At 44.2% G+C, this 14983-nt stretch overlaps 1 protein-coding gene across 3 annotated transcripts in view; it reads right to left on the bottom strand.

The window, feature by feature from the left end:
- The window catches only part of CASP7 (caspase 7), a 33953-nt gene that overhangs the window by 5528 nt on the left and 13442 nt on the right, over positions 1–14983 (bottom strand). For all 3 annotated transcript variants that reach the window (XM_074339023.1, XM_074339022.1, XM_074339024.1), the window contains exons 3-6: positions 2950–3083; positions 2450–2578; positions 1319–1494; positions 821–950 (exon numbers count right to left, since the gene is read on the bottom strand). In XM_074339023.1, coding sequence (XP_074195124.1) covers positions 821–950; positions 1319–1494; positions 2450–2578; positions 2950–3083 — 569 coding nt within the window. The remainder of the gene's footprint in view (positions 1–820; positions 951–1318; positions 1495–2449; positions 2579–2949; positions 3084–14983) is intronic.

The following is a 14983-nucleotide window of genomic DNA, read 5'->3' on the forward strand; positions in this document are numbered from 1 at the left end:
TATAGCTTGCAGTGTAAAGGAATTCTGGTCTGATCTATACCTCCATTACGTACCGAAATATCTATGTGACCTTGAACACATCACTTAGGCTCACCCAAGCTCATTTGTTTAATCTGTAAAATTAGAACAGCAGTAACACCTTTCCTAACCACTTACATAGTTATCGTAAGGATGGTATGAGGTACAAAATATGAAAAACACTGTATAAATTTAAAATACTATAGAAATGTCTGTTCTTCCAATTACCAATGAGAATAGTAATAATAAGAGAATTCTGCTCTCTTGGAGAGAAAAGTGAAAATATCCCTGTGCTAGGCAGAATAATGGCCCCCCGAGACGTCCATGTTCTCACTGAGGAATCTGTGACTGAATGTTACCTGCTGTGGCAAAAGGGACTTTGCAGATGTGATTAAGGTTATGGAGAGGAGAGTAGCCTGAATTATCCAGGTGGGCCCAATCTGATCATAGGAGTCCTTAAAAGAGACCTTCTCCCAGCTGTGGTCAGAGAGAGCCATGCAGGAATGAAAAAAGGGTCAGAGAGCTGTGAAGTTGCTGGCTCTGAAGCTGGAGGAAGGGGGCCATAAGCCACGGAATGCAGAAGAGTCTACCATGCTGCAAAAAACAAGGACGTGGATTTTCCCCTCTAGAGGCTCCAGAAGGAACACAGCCCTGCCAACCCATGTTGGAATTCTGACCTCCAGCACCGTATGATCAGACGTACATGTGTGTGTGTTAAGCCACTATGTTTGCAGTAATTTAGCACTGCAGCATTTTGATGGTGGAACGGCGTGGTCCAGTTAGCAGACAATGGAGGTGATACCTGGAACTGTGGAATAGGCGAAGAGAAAGTCGGCCTCCACCGGGATCTTACACTGGGGACTGGCATCGGTGTCATTGACAGGCCCCGAGTCAGGCTGGATCCCGTCATCAAGCTCTGTCCCCCGGCATGCCTGAATATCAAAGCAGACATCATTCCATGGCGTTGGGAAAGGCAACGTGTGAGCTGTTCACTGCTGTGTCCCCGCGCCTAGAACTGTGCTTGGCATGTACTAGGAGCTCAATGATAAATCTGATGAATGCCTAAATGAATGCTGAGTTCAATTAGCAAGCCAAGCAAATAAGAGTATTCAAAGTCAAGAAACCCTCATGATTTGGTATCGGAAGCAAATACAGCTGCCAAGTGTTTAGAGGTAGAAAAACAAAACCCAGATTTTCATACCCAAATTGAAACAGCACGTAGATTTGTAAAAAGGATACAATCCAAGTGACTTGGTAATCTTTCCAATTTTCAATTGTACTGACTTTGAAAAGGGATTACCTGAATGAAGAAGAGTTTGGGTTTCTCTAAGAGGCTTTTGCATCTATCGCCCCTAAAATGGCCCGTCAGGTCCTTTATTGCTATCATGCCGTCTGTTCCATAAATTAAGTTTTCTTCTCCATGGCTTAATAAGACACAGGCAAAGCAGGCTGAATTACTGTGGTCCTCTTCAGAAGCTGCAAGCAAGCGATTTGAACATTGCAAAGTTAAAACCTAAGTCTTGTGGGTCCTCAGCTGTAGTATTCCCTTCCAGCCTGGCAGCTGCCACGGACAAACGGGTGTTCAGGGGCAGGAGCAACCCTCTAGAGAGGAGACCAGGGGAGAGAAGTCAGAGAGAGAGAGAATTCTAGACTTCTCACTCAGTCTGAAACCAGAATGGGGTTGCCTCATGAAGCAGTGAGCCTCAAGTGTGGGAGGGGTTCAGGCAGCTGCTGGGAGGCACTTTGGGGTGTTGAAGGGGGTGGCCCTGCTGTTTGTCAGGTCTGTGACACTGAGCAAGTTCCTTTGCCATTTTGTGCCTTGGTGTCCTTGTCTGTAAAATGGAAACAATATCCCTAACAGATGAGTTCATATTTGCAAGGCAGGCCACATAATAAGTATCACGCAAGTATTTGTTAAGGAAAATAAAACATCACGCTAAGTGAAACGAGCCAGTCACTAAAGGACAGATACTTGATGATTGCACTTATGAGGTCCCTAGAGGAGTCAAGTTCATAGAGGCAGAAAGCAGAATGGTGGTAGCCAGGGCTGGGGGATGGAGTAAAGTAGTTCTGAGGCATATGAGGATTATTCTTCTCTACCTGCCACCGGAGCAAAGTTTACCCTTAAACTCTGTTCTGGGCAGAAGGACCTAGATTGTTACTTCTCCGGGAATCAGCCTTTTGAAATTGAGACGGTTCTGTATATACAGAACCTACTTCTCTTGCTGGCATCTAAGTTGATTTTCTCTTTGTAGAGAGAGATCTAAGTTTTCTAAGAGAGAGAGCTAAAGTTTTCTACTCTGGAGACAGGCCTGCAGTGGCCCTGAGGAAGGAAAGGCTTCCCATGCTGAAACCCCTGTGTCCTGGGAAAGCAGCCTTCTGACCAGCTGGGGCAGGACAAAGACTGAGGGACGAGTGGGGAGGCACGCACCTTGCTTCAGCAGAGTCTTCATCTTCGCACAAGTGCAGTCATTATAGACGGTCACGTTGAAACCCAGGTTTTGGAAGCACTTGCGAAGGGCATCAGCATCTTTGTCCGTTCCATTCCGGACGCTCATACCTGTGGGAACCAAGCACCAGCTCATGATGAGCAACCCCGGCTGAGCACCGTATGCCAGCATCATCCCGTCAGGGGCCAAGTGCAGCTAAGTGCTAACTCTCACCTCCAGTCAGGGCCAAATAGCTCCCCTTGATTCTCAGCCCTTTGTTCCAAGTCCCACATCAGCTAATGCACATGGTAGGACTTTAGACGGAAAGCTCCCAGTTTCTCTGCATCCCTTTCTCTTGGACATGCGAATCCCATCTACAGAGAGGCTGTCTGCCCAACAGACGGGCACAGCATTCTCTGCTGAACGTCTTATACAAGTCTTAACACAAGTTGAAGAAACTGGAAGGGAACAGGAAAGGTGAGCCCATGCCCATAACACCTACCTGTCAATCTGCTGAAGTTCTTGTTGTTTATTATGATGCATTTGCCCACTTTCTCAAAATCCATGTTATACTGATACATAGGCACTCGCTTCCGGGTGGCTTTGATTGATTTCTCAGAGTCATTTTTCTTCTTACTGCGGAGATATAAAGACAGTCAGGGGCTGTGGAAGAAATTTGGACAGCAATGGCCTCTTGATTTTACCACTAGCATGAAAGGGGTAAATAGCTGCAATATCTGTGAAGAAAATACCTGGGGTAAACAGATGGCTCTGTTTAATTGTCACATTTAAAAGGAACATAAATCTTAGTTTTATAAGATGATAATTAAAATCATAATGTGATACCAGAATGGCTACTGTGAGTTGGTGATCATATATAGCACCCGGAATTGAAAACGGCAGAATCTACTAAAACTGAACTGAAATATATCCTATGACAGAGCAATTCTGCTCTTGGGTACATACGCCAAAGTGAGCAAACATGTTTACCAAAAGACAGAGCCACATAAGTGCACAGCCATACTGTGGAGTCATAGCCCCAAACAGGAAATAATCCAAACGTCCAATTATAATAGAATGGATACAATGTATATACAAAAATCATGAAAATAAACAAACCATGATTACATGAAGCCACATGAATGAATCTCACAAATACAGTGAAAGAACCAATATGCAAAAGGGCACCGAGAGTATGACTCTTTTATAAAGTTCAAAAAACTAATACCTGGTATTAGAAGTTGGAGGTGGTTTTCCGATGGTGCGAGGGTTTGGGACTAGAAGGGACATAAGGATTTTCTCAGATGCTGGTCTATTTTGTTCTCGATACAGGTGTTGGCTACAAGGGTGTGTCAGTTAGTGAAAATTCATGTGTGCCCTTTTCTATGTGGATGTTTAAAAAAGAAAGCAGGTCCCTTCTAATCCCCAGACACTGACATCCAGTTCACCAAAAATCTAGCGCGTAAGCCCTGAGGCTGGATCAGGGGGTATCATTGAGAGGACAGAGAAAAAATTGTCAAATGCAAGGGGATAGCATCCTTGCTAGTCACCCACTCAAATGTAAGTTCCAGGAAAGAAGATTTTTTTAACTGTTCTGAAATATCGCTGAATCCCCAATACCTAGATTAATGCCTGGCATAGAAGTTACTCAATAAGTATTTGTGATAAACTACAGACCAATATCCCTTATGAATATAGAGGCAAAAATCCTTAACAGAATATTAGCAAGTCAAAGTCAGCGATCTATAAATGGGATTATAAATCATGACCAAGTGTGACTGATCCCAGGAATGCAGGGCTGCTTAACATCCAGAAATCAATTAATGCAACCCATCGTATTAATAAAATAAAGAACAAAAACCATAGGATCGACTCGATTTATGTTGAAAAAGCATCTGATAAAACCCAACACCCTGTCAGGATGCATACACTAAATAAACTAGATTACAGTGGAAATAACTCAACCTGAAAAGGGCATTTATGAAAAAACTCACAGCTGATATCAAACTTAATGATAAAAGGCTAAATGCTTTCCTTCTAAGATCAGGAACAAGTCAAATCTGTCACTTTTATTAAATATTATATAATACAAGAGGTTCTAGTCGGGAATTTGGTTAAAAATGTGTTATATGAATGAATGAATGGAGTCTTATTCCCTCATTTTTTGGATATGAAAATGGAGGTCCACAGAGAGGCAGGGCATTGTCCAAGGTCACCCAGCTTGTGACTGGCAAAGTGGGCCCATCGCCTAGACCTGACTTCCATGTCAGCATTCCCGAGCACGACGCCCTGGGAGATGTGTTAGAATTTAGAATGATTTGTCCGCCATGCTCCCCAAGCTCTCTTCAAAAGTTGGAAGGAGTAAAGTGAAACTGAAAACTAAGCTTGTTACCTGACGACTGTGGGTCCAAAGGTATTTTATGTTGAGTTTTCCTTGACTCTTATCTGTTAGTTTCTCAGACTCTCTGAAGGGACATGGCCTTTTCCTTATCCCCTCCAAGCTAGCTTGCTCCAGGTTACAGACGGGCTCTGTACGTGAACCTTCGGATTCCTTGACTGCTTTTTCCAACGTCAATGTGACTCTCTCCTCCACTTGTATAAGGCCAAATGTCTTCCATGACATTTTATTTTTAAAAGAGAAATATCCTGCATCTGTTCTCCTCACTTCTCCCTCTCTTTCTCGCTGTCTGTTTACAACGGTGACGTGAGTTCCTGCTCACACTTCTTTCCCAAGAGAGGCAGCACTGAAGAGCGCACTGGACTTGGGGTCAGACAGAGGTCTGCATCCAGCCATCCATGTGACCTAGGTCAGGGAGCCTCTGCCCTTCACAGGGCATCAACTTTCTCTCCTAGAAAATGGAGCCTTCTGGGACTCTCACAGAATTAGACGGGGGACTCGGTGGGATCGGCCACTCCTGGGCAGCCTTCTCCCCTCAGGCCTCCACGAAAGCTCAGAGAAGTTGAATATCAGCCAAGTGAGTTTCTGCACTGTTGAAGAACATACCATGTGGGAAGGAGTAGGATTTACTTCCTTAGTGCTGCCTTGTCAGTGACCCCTAATGAAATATCTGTGCACAGCCTTTCACATACACACAGAATCTTTGGTCTTCAAGTTGACGCCCCTAAGGTAGTAGGTGGAGTGGGCAAATCATACCCATTTGTTAGGTCATAATAACAGCAATCAACATTTGTCAGTGCTTACTATGGGCTGGGGTCTTGTTAAACTCTCACCTGCATTTTCTCATTGGCTCCTGACGGGTCTTTAGTCATTTAAGGCCATTCAAAGACCCTAATAAGAGTAGCACTAAGTCTGGAGGGTTGGAGGACAATTTATGCACTGAAGCCCTTTCAGAGATAAAATTCAACTTCTATCTTCTGCAATATAAATAATTTTAACACAAACTGTACAACAATATCCAAGGAATAAATAACCTGTGATGTTTTAAGCTGTCATTAGCCCATCAGCCCATTCTCAATGATGAGCAACACTGAGCGTCTTCTAGGAGAAAAACAGGCTTGGATGTATGTTCCATGAAAAAAAGGGACTCTGCTTCTATCATTCACAATAGAATTTGGAAATTTCACTGTTTTCTTTTTTTTAAAGAAACATACTAGGGGAATAAAGATATACATACTTTATAAAGAAAATACTTTCCATGTGAAAAGTACCTTGAAATTGAATGTGATTCTAATCGTTGGTAAGTGTCTCAAAAAGGGGTCAAGAAAAATTTCCCTTCCCTATCCTCACACCAACTTGAACCCTTAATTTTCAAAATGAACTTAATATCTGCTTCTTTTTTCTGGATTTGAGTCAGTCAATATTAATTTTCCCTTCAAACCAAAACAGCTGTTTGTTAAACGCAGCTACTCCCACATCACAGATGTGTATGTACTAGAGAGCGATGATCAATTCACTCCCGTTGGCCTTGCGAAAACTCCATCTGCAGCTTAACTTGGGGGGAATAAAACCTGGTCATCAGCTTAACACATGTAACTAGAGACAAATAAAAGGAGGAAATAACTGTCAAGAAGGCATTAGGGAGAAAGCACCCGGAAAGAAAAAGTCGACGGAAGTCCACTGCACACAAGCATATTCTGTAGGAATCAGAGTCCAAGAGACTAGAGTCCACCACCTAACAGTTGTCAGGCTTTGGGGCAGCTTCTGGGGATTTTCTCTTTTACCCCCTTCTCCCTTGGAGACTCTTGTGAGAGTAGTGCATGATGTCCATTTTGCTAATTCTTGCTGCAAGGCGGCTGCAGAGTTATTAGCTAAGTAGAGCCTCACATTTAGGAGGGAACTGATTTCTGACAGGCAACTATTTTAGGGGAGCCTCTAGTTGCTGATTCTGCAGGAACACAGGAGAACTGCTTTGCTTAAGTATTCCTTTTGTGGGTGACATCTAGCAGCATTTGGAAATGCTTTTGGACTGACAAGTTTTCTTCCCTTTTTTCCCCCTTGCCTCTCTTATTTCCAATTTTGAACCTCAATAGCATCCCTCAATTAAAAGACCGGCTGGCAGACACGTTTATTCAATTAGCCCCTCACTCCCATAATGACCAGAGGGACAGGTACAAAAGCCCACTTGTGTCTCCACTTCCTGGTTGGACCACAAAGGGCTGGGTCTTTCATGAAAACCACAGAGTATCACATAAAAAAGAATGAGGAAGCTCTCTCTGTCCTGATGTGGGGTGATTTCCAGTAAGTAGTGTTAGGTATGGACCAAAACAAAAGGGCAGAACAATGAAAGCAATACATACTACCTTTTGGGGGAAAAACGAGGGGAAAATATGACATCTTTATATTTGATTGTATTTGCATAAAGAAACAATTGAAGGATGATGTAATGGATAAAGTCATGGCTTCCAGGGCTGGACCATCTGGGTTTAAAACCCTGCCCCACTACACAGCTTAGTGACTGTGGGCAAGTTACTTAACCTCTCTGAGCTTCAGTCTCCTCATTCACAAAAAGACAAAAATTACAGCACCTGCTTCAGAGCTTGTAAACAAGTTAATATTCACAAAGTACAGAGAACAGTGTGTGGCATGTAGTAAATGGTAAATAACTATTATTACTAATATTATTACTAATATTACTATTATAGATCATTAAATAATGTGTGATGGGGGGCCAGAAGCAGCACAGCAGGAAGGCGTGGGAGAAGGAATTTTGACTGTATCCCTTTGTTAGTATCTGTGAATAAGTTAATTACTCAAAAGATTGAAATAAAATGATTAACAGTTAAAAAATCACTGGTTGCAAATGGATTTCAAGATCTAACCTATTTCTAAGATTAGGGGATTCTTACATTTTTGTGCTAATTGTTGAAAGGGCTCCCTGGACACCCCATTTTTCTGTTTTCCGGGGTGCTGTTACCCCTCTCCCCAGCCTTTTAGACTTCTTCCTCCTCGATGTGTCAATAATAACAATAATAGTTAGAATAAGTATGTACCATCTTTTGCTCTCTTACCACTTTTCATATCATCTCACATAATCTTTCTAACTCTGTGAGGCATTCACCCGATTTTATAGAAAAACATTAGTTTGTCCAAAATCACAAAGCTAGACAGAGGCAGAGCGCAGGTTTATTCTAAGGCCAAGCACCAAGTCTCCTAGTCCAGCGTTTCTCGCCTGTTAAAATTCAGTCACAGGCCTTATCCTAGACCTACAGAAGCAGGGTCTCAGGCCAGGCCTGGGCGTTTCCTAGAGAAGCTCACACCCTCTGAAGTTTGAGGGCCTCAGCACTAGCCTATCTGCCTATTCCCTGGGCCCTCTCGGCTCTAACCTTGCATTACTAGCTCCACCCGTTTCAGGTCCCCCAGCCACTTCTAGAGCCTATGGAATTGGAAGTCCTGCCAGTTCCACTCTTGGGCAGAGGAGAGAGCATCAGCTCGTCCTACCCTATCCAACACCAGTCTCCACATGGGCAAAGCCCTGTGGAGAGACCCCTGGCATTTACGGCCATGTGTGAGATTTATGACTCTCCATGAAACCTGTACGGTCTCCCAGTCGAGCTGAACATTAAACTGAAATTACTTTACCAACACAAGCAAAATGCTTCCTGGAAATGCCACTCAGCCTGCAATGCCATCTTTATTCTCCCTGGTTTGCATAAAATTGGTGAATCCCCAGCACAACCTTGGTGGAGCTGGAGAACTCACCACCAGCAACTCATAAAGAGTTGCCGTCTGTTTGGAAATCAATTGCCAGCGCCAAGCAGGTCATCAGATAAACAACTGCTACTGGACAGGACAAAGGCCTCAAGGGCTCCAAAGAGACTGTGCTAATTAATTAGCCGATGGCAGGAAGATGGCAGCAGTCCACAGCTCAGCGGGGCAGGTGCTCCCAGGGCCAGGGGCCGGGCAGAGAACGAGAAGGGTAGTAAGAAGCTTTCAAAGATCCAGATTAGAAACTTCCTCAGCTGGCAATCATCCCCCAGAGAGAAGATTTTCTAAAAGTGGCTGTTCTTGCTGTCCTGGTTTCATATGGCCTTTCTGCAGAAGATGCTGGAACATATGACAACTTCTGTGACACAGACCCTGACAGGTGGGCACATTGAGGTTCTTTTAAATCCAGAGCAATGAGAATAAGCTTTTCTCCTACATCTGACAATTGGTACAAATGGTGGCGGGACCACTTGTCACTGGGAACAAGTATCATGAATATTGGTGTAGTGTTTTATGCTTTACACAGTTGTGTTAAAAATCATTATCCCATTTATTCTGCAAAGTCCAGATAAGAGGCATGGAAAGACACAGCAAATAAAAGCTGGCCAGGTTATTTTTTAAGCCAGATTCTACCACTGCCCATCCTACCCTCCCCCTTTTTGTTACTCCTTCCTTTGCTAATCCTCTGCTGATAAGTCTAGCCTTTATCTTGATCTTTTTTTTACACTGTGAAGACTGTGGCCAACGTTACTCGGCTAAGAAGAAACACAGGATTCTTGTTCTGGAACCTGCTGTTAAGAGCAAGGCCCATGATACACCAGACCAGTGAATTAAAAGTTCTAAATCCTCTTAAAGACTCATGTGTTGCACAACAGGCTACAGATTGTAGAAAATAAATCTGGCCAGGAAGTCATTGTGTTTAGGGCTAGATAAGCAAGATTGCAACAACTAGGACAGCCTGGTAGAATGACTTAGTACGTGCATTAAGTATACATGAAAATACACTGGTTCACTACGGAGCTTCCTAACCAATGCTTCCTGCTGAGCAAGAACCATGATCTACATTTCCCAGACGCGTGCAAATAAGCCCTAATCTCTGCTAAAAAACATGGCTAATGCCAGCATCGATTATCAGGAAGGCACGAGATTATCCTAACTTCTTAGGTAGAGAGCCATTTTTTGGAGCCTCAAATTTCACAGCGCGAGGCCAACTCAGTCATTTCAATGAAGTCAGGAGGCAAAATATTACAAACTGATGGCTATTTATATAAAAAGACCTCCTTGAAGAGTCTACTGCAAACGACTCGTACCAGAAAACATGACAGGGTTAAAAATGCTCTGCCTACTTTCCAAAGAAGTGAAAAAGCTCAGAAAGTGCACGATGAACTTTTATAATCCACTCTGGGTACAAGTGTAATTTTCCCCATCACCAGAGTCGATAAATACAGGTTTTATCCTCTTACAGATCCTGGAGGCTGCTGGAAACGTGAATTATACCTTTCTATATTTGGAAGAGACTATACGCATGCAAACCGCTCTGGATTTACTTTCTAAAGCATCTCCATGAATAGGACTGCAGTAGCTGGAAGCATGTGCAGGCATTCATCAGCACGAAAGTAAACACACCCCCAGGCACACATTTCCCCAGGGATGTTTCATTCGGAACTAGAGCTCTGGTTTTCGTAGCTGCTTTGTCTAAATATTTTTGGGATGATTCATTCATGGTTTCAACATTTCAACAGAGGGCATCCCCAACCGTCCTGACATACCAAGGCACAGAGCAAAGCTGAGAGGAAAGGAAAGAAGGAAGGCGGTACCTCATGTCTCCATCTGAAAGCACCCGCCTCTGCATCAGAAAGAGGCTTCGCCCTGTGATGATGGGCAGCGAGCTTTCCTCTTCTCTGCAATAATAAAAGCTCAACATGCTCAGAGCTCAGCGGAGACAGAAGACTGGCACAGCCTGCCCGGCCCTGAAGGCCTGTGACTGAATCAGCAGTGAGCTGCCCGCTGGAGTTTTCCATAGGACCAGTCACACTGGGGCTGGGAAAGGCACACTGGCCTCCCCCTTCTCTGCTGACCAGCAGAAATGCCCAGGCTCCACACTGCAGCATCCTCCCCACCCCAGGGACAAAGAGACAGACACTCTATGAACATGGGGACCAAAGGAAAAAAGACCCTAATCCCCACCAAGATACAGTCAGTGGCACCATCTTTAAAAACAAAAAACTGGAAACAATAGGGGAATGGTTAAGCAGGAGACCAAGGATTAGAATAAAATCCTACACAGCTATTGAACGTGTGAGCACAGAGGTAGGTAACCCATCAAAGTGCCAAATCTACATAAGGTGGCAAAACAGCACATGCAGGAATTGCAAAATATGTCAAATGATATATACGCAAATGAACAAAAACAGGAAGTGAGTCTGTGGTGAATCAAACAGTTCAGATTCATTAGGTTTTTGTGTTTTTTTTCCCTTTTAAAGATACTCAAGGTAGTAATACAAATAATGCAGTAAACAACTAGCGAGGCATACCAGATACCTCAATTTTCACATGAGGGATGTAGATGTTTTTCAATGGTTTTGAACAAAGTGATCCAGGAGTTACTACGGTTTCCCATCTCATCCCTCCAAATGCAAAGGGGGAAATGTGAACACATACAAACCAAATATTTATTTAAGCAAACGACTCAGCTAAGCTTTTCGCAATTTCCTGGTTCAGGGTCACAGTCAATGAAAGGTGTGAAGCTGACGAAGTAGCAAACCTGCTTCCCTGGGCAAACTTCCTGCTCATTTCCATGCTTCGGTCTGTGAAGGCGAGAGAAAACTGGCTCTGTACATTTCTCTCTGAAATCGGAAACAATGTCCGTTTACAACATGCTAACTTATCCCCCTCCACACTTCCCTCTGCCCCTTGAAAAAAAAGGAGCAGAGAGACCTCTGACAATAAAAATTGACAGAGGACTTTAAAAAAAAAAATGCAGGGGAAATAAAGGATTGAGTTCTCCTTCAATAGCCTCTAACTCAGTGACAGACACAGTGAAGTCTGTAGGATGGCTGCAGGCTCCGGAATTTAGAGCAGTTAACACTTCAGTCCCTCATTCTTACACAACCACCTCATCCATCTCCGTCACTTCCATCAGTGTTCACACTCCCCGTAAGAGATGCCTGGCAGAGAGCCGTAAGCTCCATCCAGCAAGTTGGGGCTGGGACATGCAAGGCCGTTGTACACATTCCTGCCTTGTGAGCACCTATTCCTTGAGAAGCAACGGGTCTTATTTTTCATAGTACTTTTCTATTACTAGACTTGATACTAACAGTGTTTTACAATTTCTATTGCTATGAAAACTTCATTATTTACCTCCCTGCCTCATTTTTCCTTTTAACCTTAGGGCGGATTTTTTTCCCTCCAGAAGAGCTGGCACCTAAAATAACTGGAGGTATTCTATACATTTTGCACATTTATATAATGTCCAAGTTTCTCAGCCCTGTGACCACATGGCTCACTGTTCCTCACATGTGCACTTGGCGGTCTATATCAGAAAGTCCACTGCTAGCCCTGTAGGAACCGCTATCCCTATATCATCCCTTAGCTGAAATGACACAGAAGGGAAGCAGTTCCAATGAAGAGTTCAACTTGCCGAGCCACTTGGGTAGGAGAAAAAAAACCACACTGTTGGGGGTTTAACATGGTTAAACAGTTTGACGCTTCTGCAGTTGTGGGTGCCCTTGATGTAATGGGGGTGGGGGGGAGTACTGCACTCCAACTTAGGCTTGGGTCTTGGTCCCGGTCATGCTGGGCGACTATGGGGAAAGCACTTTACCTCTCTGGTCTTAACTTTCCTTGATCATCACAGAAGGGAACTGGACAAATGATCCTTTTTTTTTAATGGGAGAATATTGGGAAACAGGGCAATATTGGGGAACAGTGTGTTTTTCCAGGACCCATCAGCTTCAAGTCAAGTCATCGTCCCTCAATCTACTTGCAGGGGGCACAGCCCACCATCCCATGCGGGAATTGAACCGGCAACCTTGTTTAGAGCACGCGCTCTAACCAGCTGAGCCATACGGCCACCCACAAATGACCTTTTAAGGAGTCTTCCAATTTTAACATTACGATGCTGATTTCTTCCTCATCAGGTAATTCAGCAAGCTGACAGTTACTTTAATTCTCACGACAATCCAGTGGACAGGTGTTCACATCCTCATTATACAGATGAGAAAACTGAGGCTCAAAAAGGTCAAAGGACTTACTATCATCCCTCAACTGGTGAGTGGGAGGCAAGGACAGGATCTGAACCTGGGTTGTCCCACTCCACTCCACCACTGCTGCCATTTCAAGTGGCATCATCACCGCTTCAAATACAGCGCTAAATCTTTATTACTCTTGATACACAAGTTTGGGAGACAGGCTCCCAGTATTCTGGAGTCTGGATTTGAAGGCTTCCTTCATTAAAAAGTAAACACCCTGCGTGAGCTTTAATGTTCCTTTCCCTTTAGGGGGCCCAGACCTGTCTTCTTTCAATCAATGGGTGTGACCGAATGGCTTTCATTTAACTTGGAACACGTTTTTTGGAACGAGTTAAGGTCTGTTTTCTTTGTTCTTTTTTTCCTTTTCCTCCAATTCCAAAGCATTGCTTCTTCTGAAACACTTTTTCCCTCCCTCTCCAAATGAAAAGGCAGGCCATCTGGATGTCTCTTATAATTACACAAATAACACATTTTTTAATAGGGACCTGTTTACATATAACACTTACTGGTGGAGAAACCCCAGTGGCCGCCCAGGAGAAAGAAGAATTACAACCAAATTATTAAACACACTCCAGGAGGGAAAAGGTTGGAATGCAAAGATGATACGGAGGAGCAAGTCCCTGAGATCTGTAAAATCAGGAGTTTATTTCAAGTTCTAAAAATGAGCCTTTCTCCTGCCCTCTTCTCTTGGAAACTGGAAGGATAAACAAACCCCTGGGCAGGGACACACAGGCTCCACCGAGGCCCTGGGGAAATTGGAGTGTGTGAAATATTTGCTACTTTTGTTCTTATCTCCTTTAATACTGACCTTGAGCAGAGCTCAGATAGATTTCACAGCTGATAGGTTCCTGGGCTAGGCCATCATCCAGGATGCCGGATGATGGAATTTAATTTAAATATTTTAATTTATTGTACAGGGCTTGGGCTTGAACCTACAAGAGCTCCCAGTGATGGCACCAGGACCAAACTCAGCCCATCCAAGGGTGTCCACTCTCTTTCCCAGAACCTGGGCTACGTATCCCCACCATGGACCTCGCCTGGCAGGCAGGCTCTTCTTAGTCCTGCCCGAGAATCCCACTGCCTTTTCTCCGATAACGCAAGTCCCCACTCCTCCTCTGGCTGCCCCCCTCCTCCTTTCTGTCCCCAGCTCAGTCTGTACCCTGCAATTCAGTAATTAGCTCTTTTCTGTTATTAGCTCTTTTCTGTAGCTGCAACCTAGACACTCAAGAAAAAACTGAGTTCATATCCAGGGCAGGGACCACAGTTAACTTGGATGGCAGGTAACCTGTACTAGGTGCTAGGGTGAGCTTTACATCAAGGGGAGCCCCTCTGCAAGTTCACAGCTGCTAGGAGGCCTTGCGCCATAAACTAGGGCTCATAAAGAATGCAGACTGTGCACCCGGTTGTTTAAAAGTCCAAACACTTCACTAATTTTAAATTGATACCTTGGATATTTTTCCTTTGTGGTTTTCTGTGTTTTCCAAATGTTCTTAGGTACCCAGAAAATGAGCAAATATGTTAATAAATTGTTGTTTTGTCAAGGAAAGAACAGTCTGGTATTCAAGGCCCAGATAGAATAGAAATAAAACGATGCTGTGGTTCCATCTAGTGGCAGGGAGATAAAAAAGCCAAGCCAGGTCTGAGTGCTTGAAGTACCTACCTAGGGCCAGCAAGGCTTTGAGCGGAAAGGAGGCTTCTTTCCCTTTCCCAGAATCCTTGAGGTCTCCGGGGCTGGGGAGGGAGGTGGGGTTGGGGAGAGGGCGAAGTCTGTCCTCCCTTAGAGAAAGTTGGGATGCCAGTGCCCCCACTCCACGGCCTTACCTGACAGTAATTCTGACACCTTGGAGAAGGGAGCTGGGGACGGGACTGGAGGAGGAAAGTGCTGCCACCAGCTGCAGGGAGCACCATGTAGCCAGTGAGGCTCCGACACGTTGCACCCACACATCTGACATGTGGGACACAAAGCACCCCACACACAGAAAAGTGGACAATGGAAGGGGTTGCTGCACCTTCCAGATTTGCAGGAAACCAACCTGTACTGCTGTATTCAGGTTACCCCAATTAGTTCCATGTTAGCAGATTAAACAATCCCAGTTAGAACACCTTGAGGCACAGAGGTT

Source organism: Rhinolophus sinicus, linkage group LG07 (genome assembly GCF_036562045.2).
Source record: "Rhinolophus sinicus isolate RSC01 linkage group LG07, ASM3656204v1, whole genome shotgun sequence".
In the NCBI taxonomy this organism is placed as follows: domain Eukaryota; kingdom Metazoa; phylum Chordata; class Mammalia; order Chiroptera; family Rhinolophidae; genus Rhinolophus; species Rhinolophus sinicus.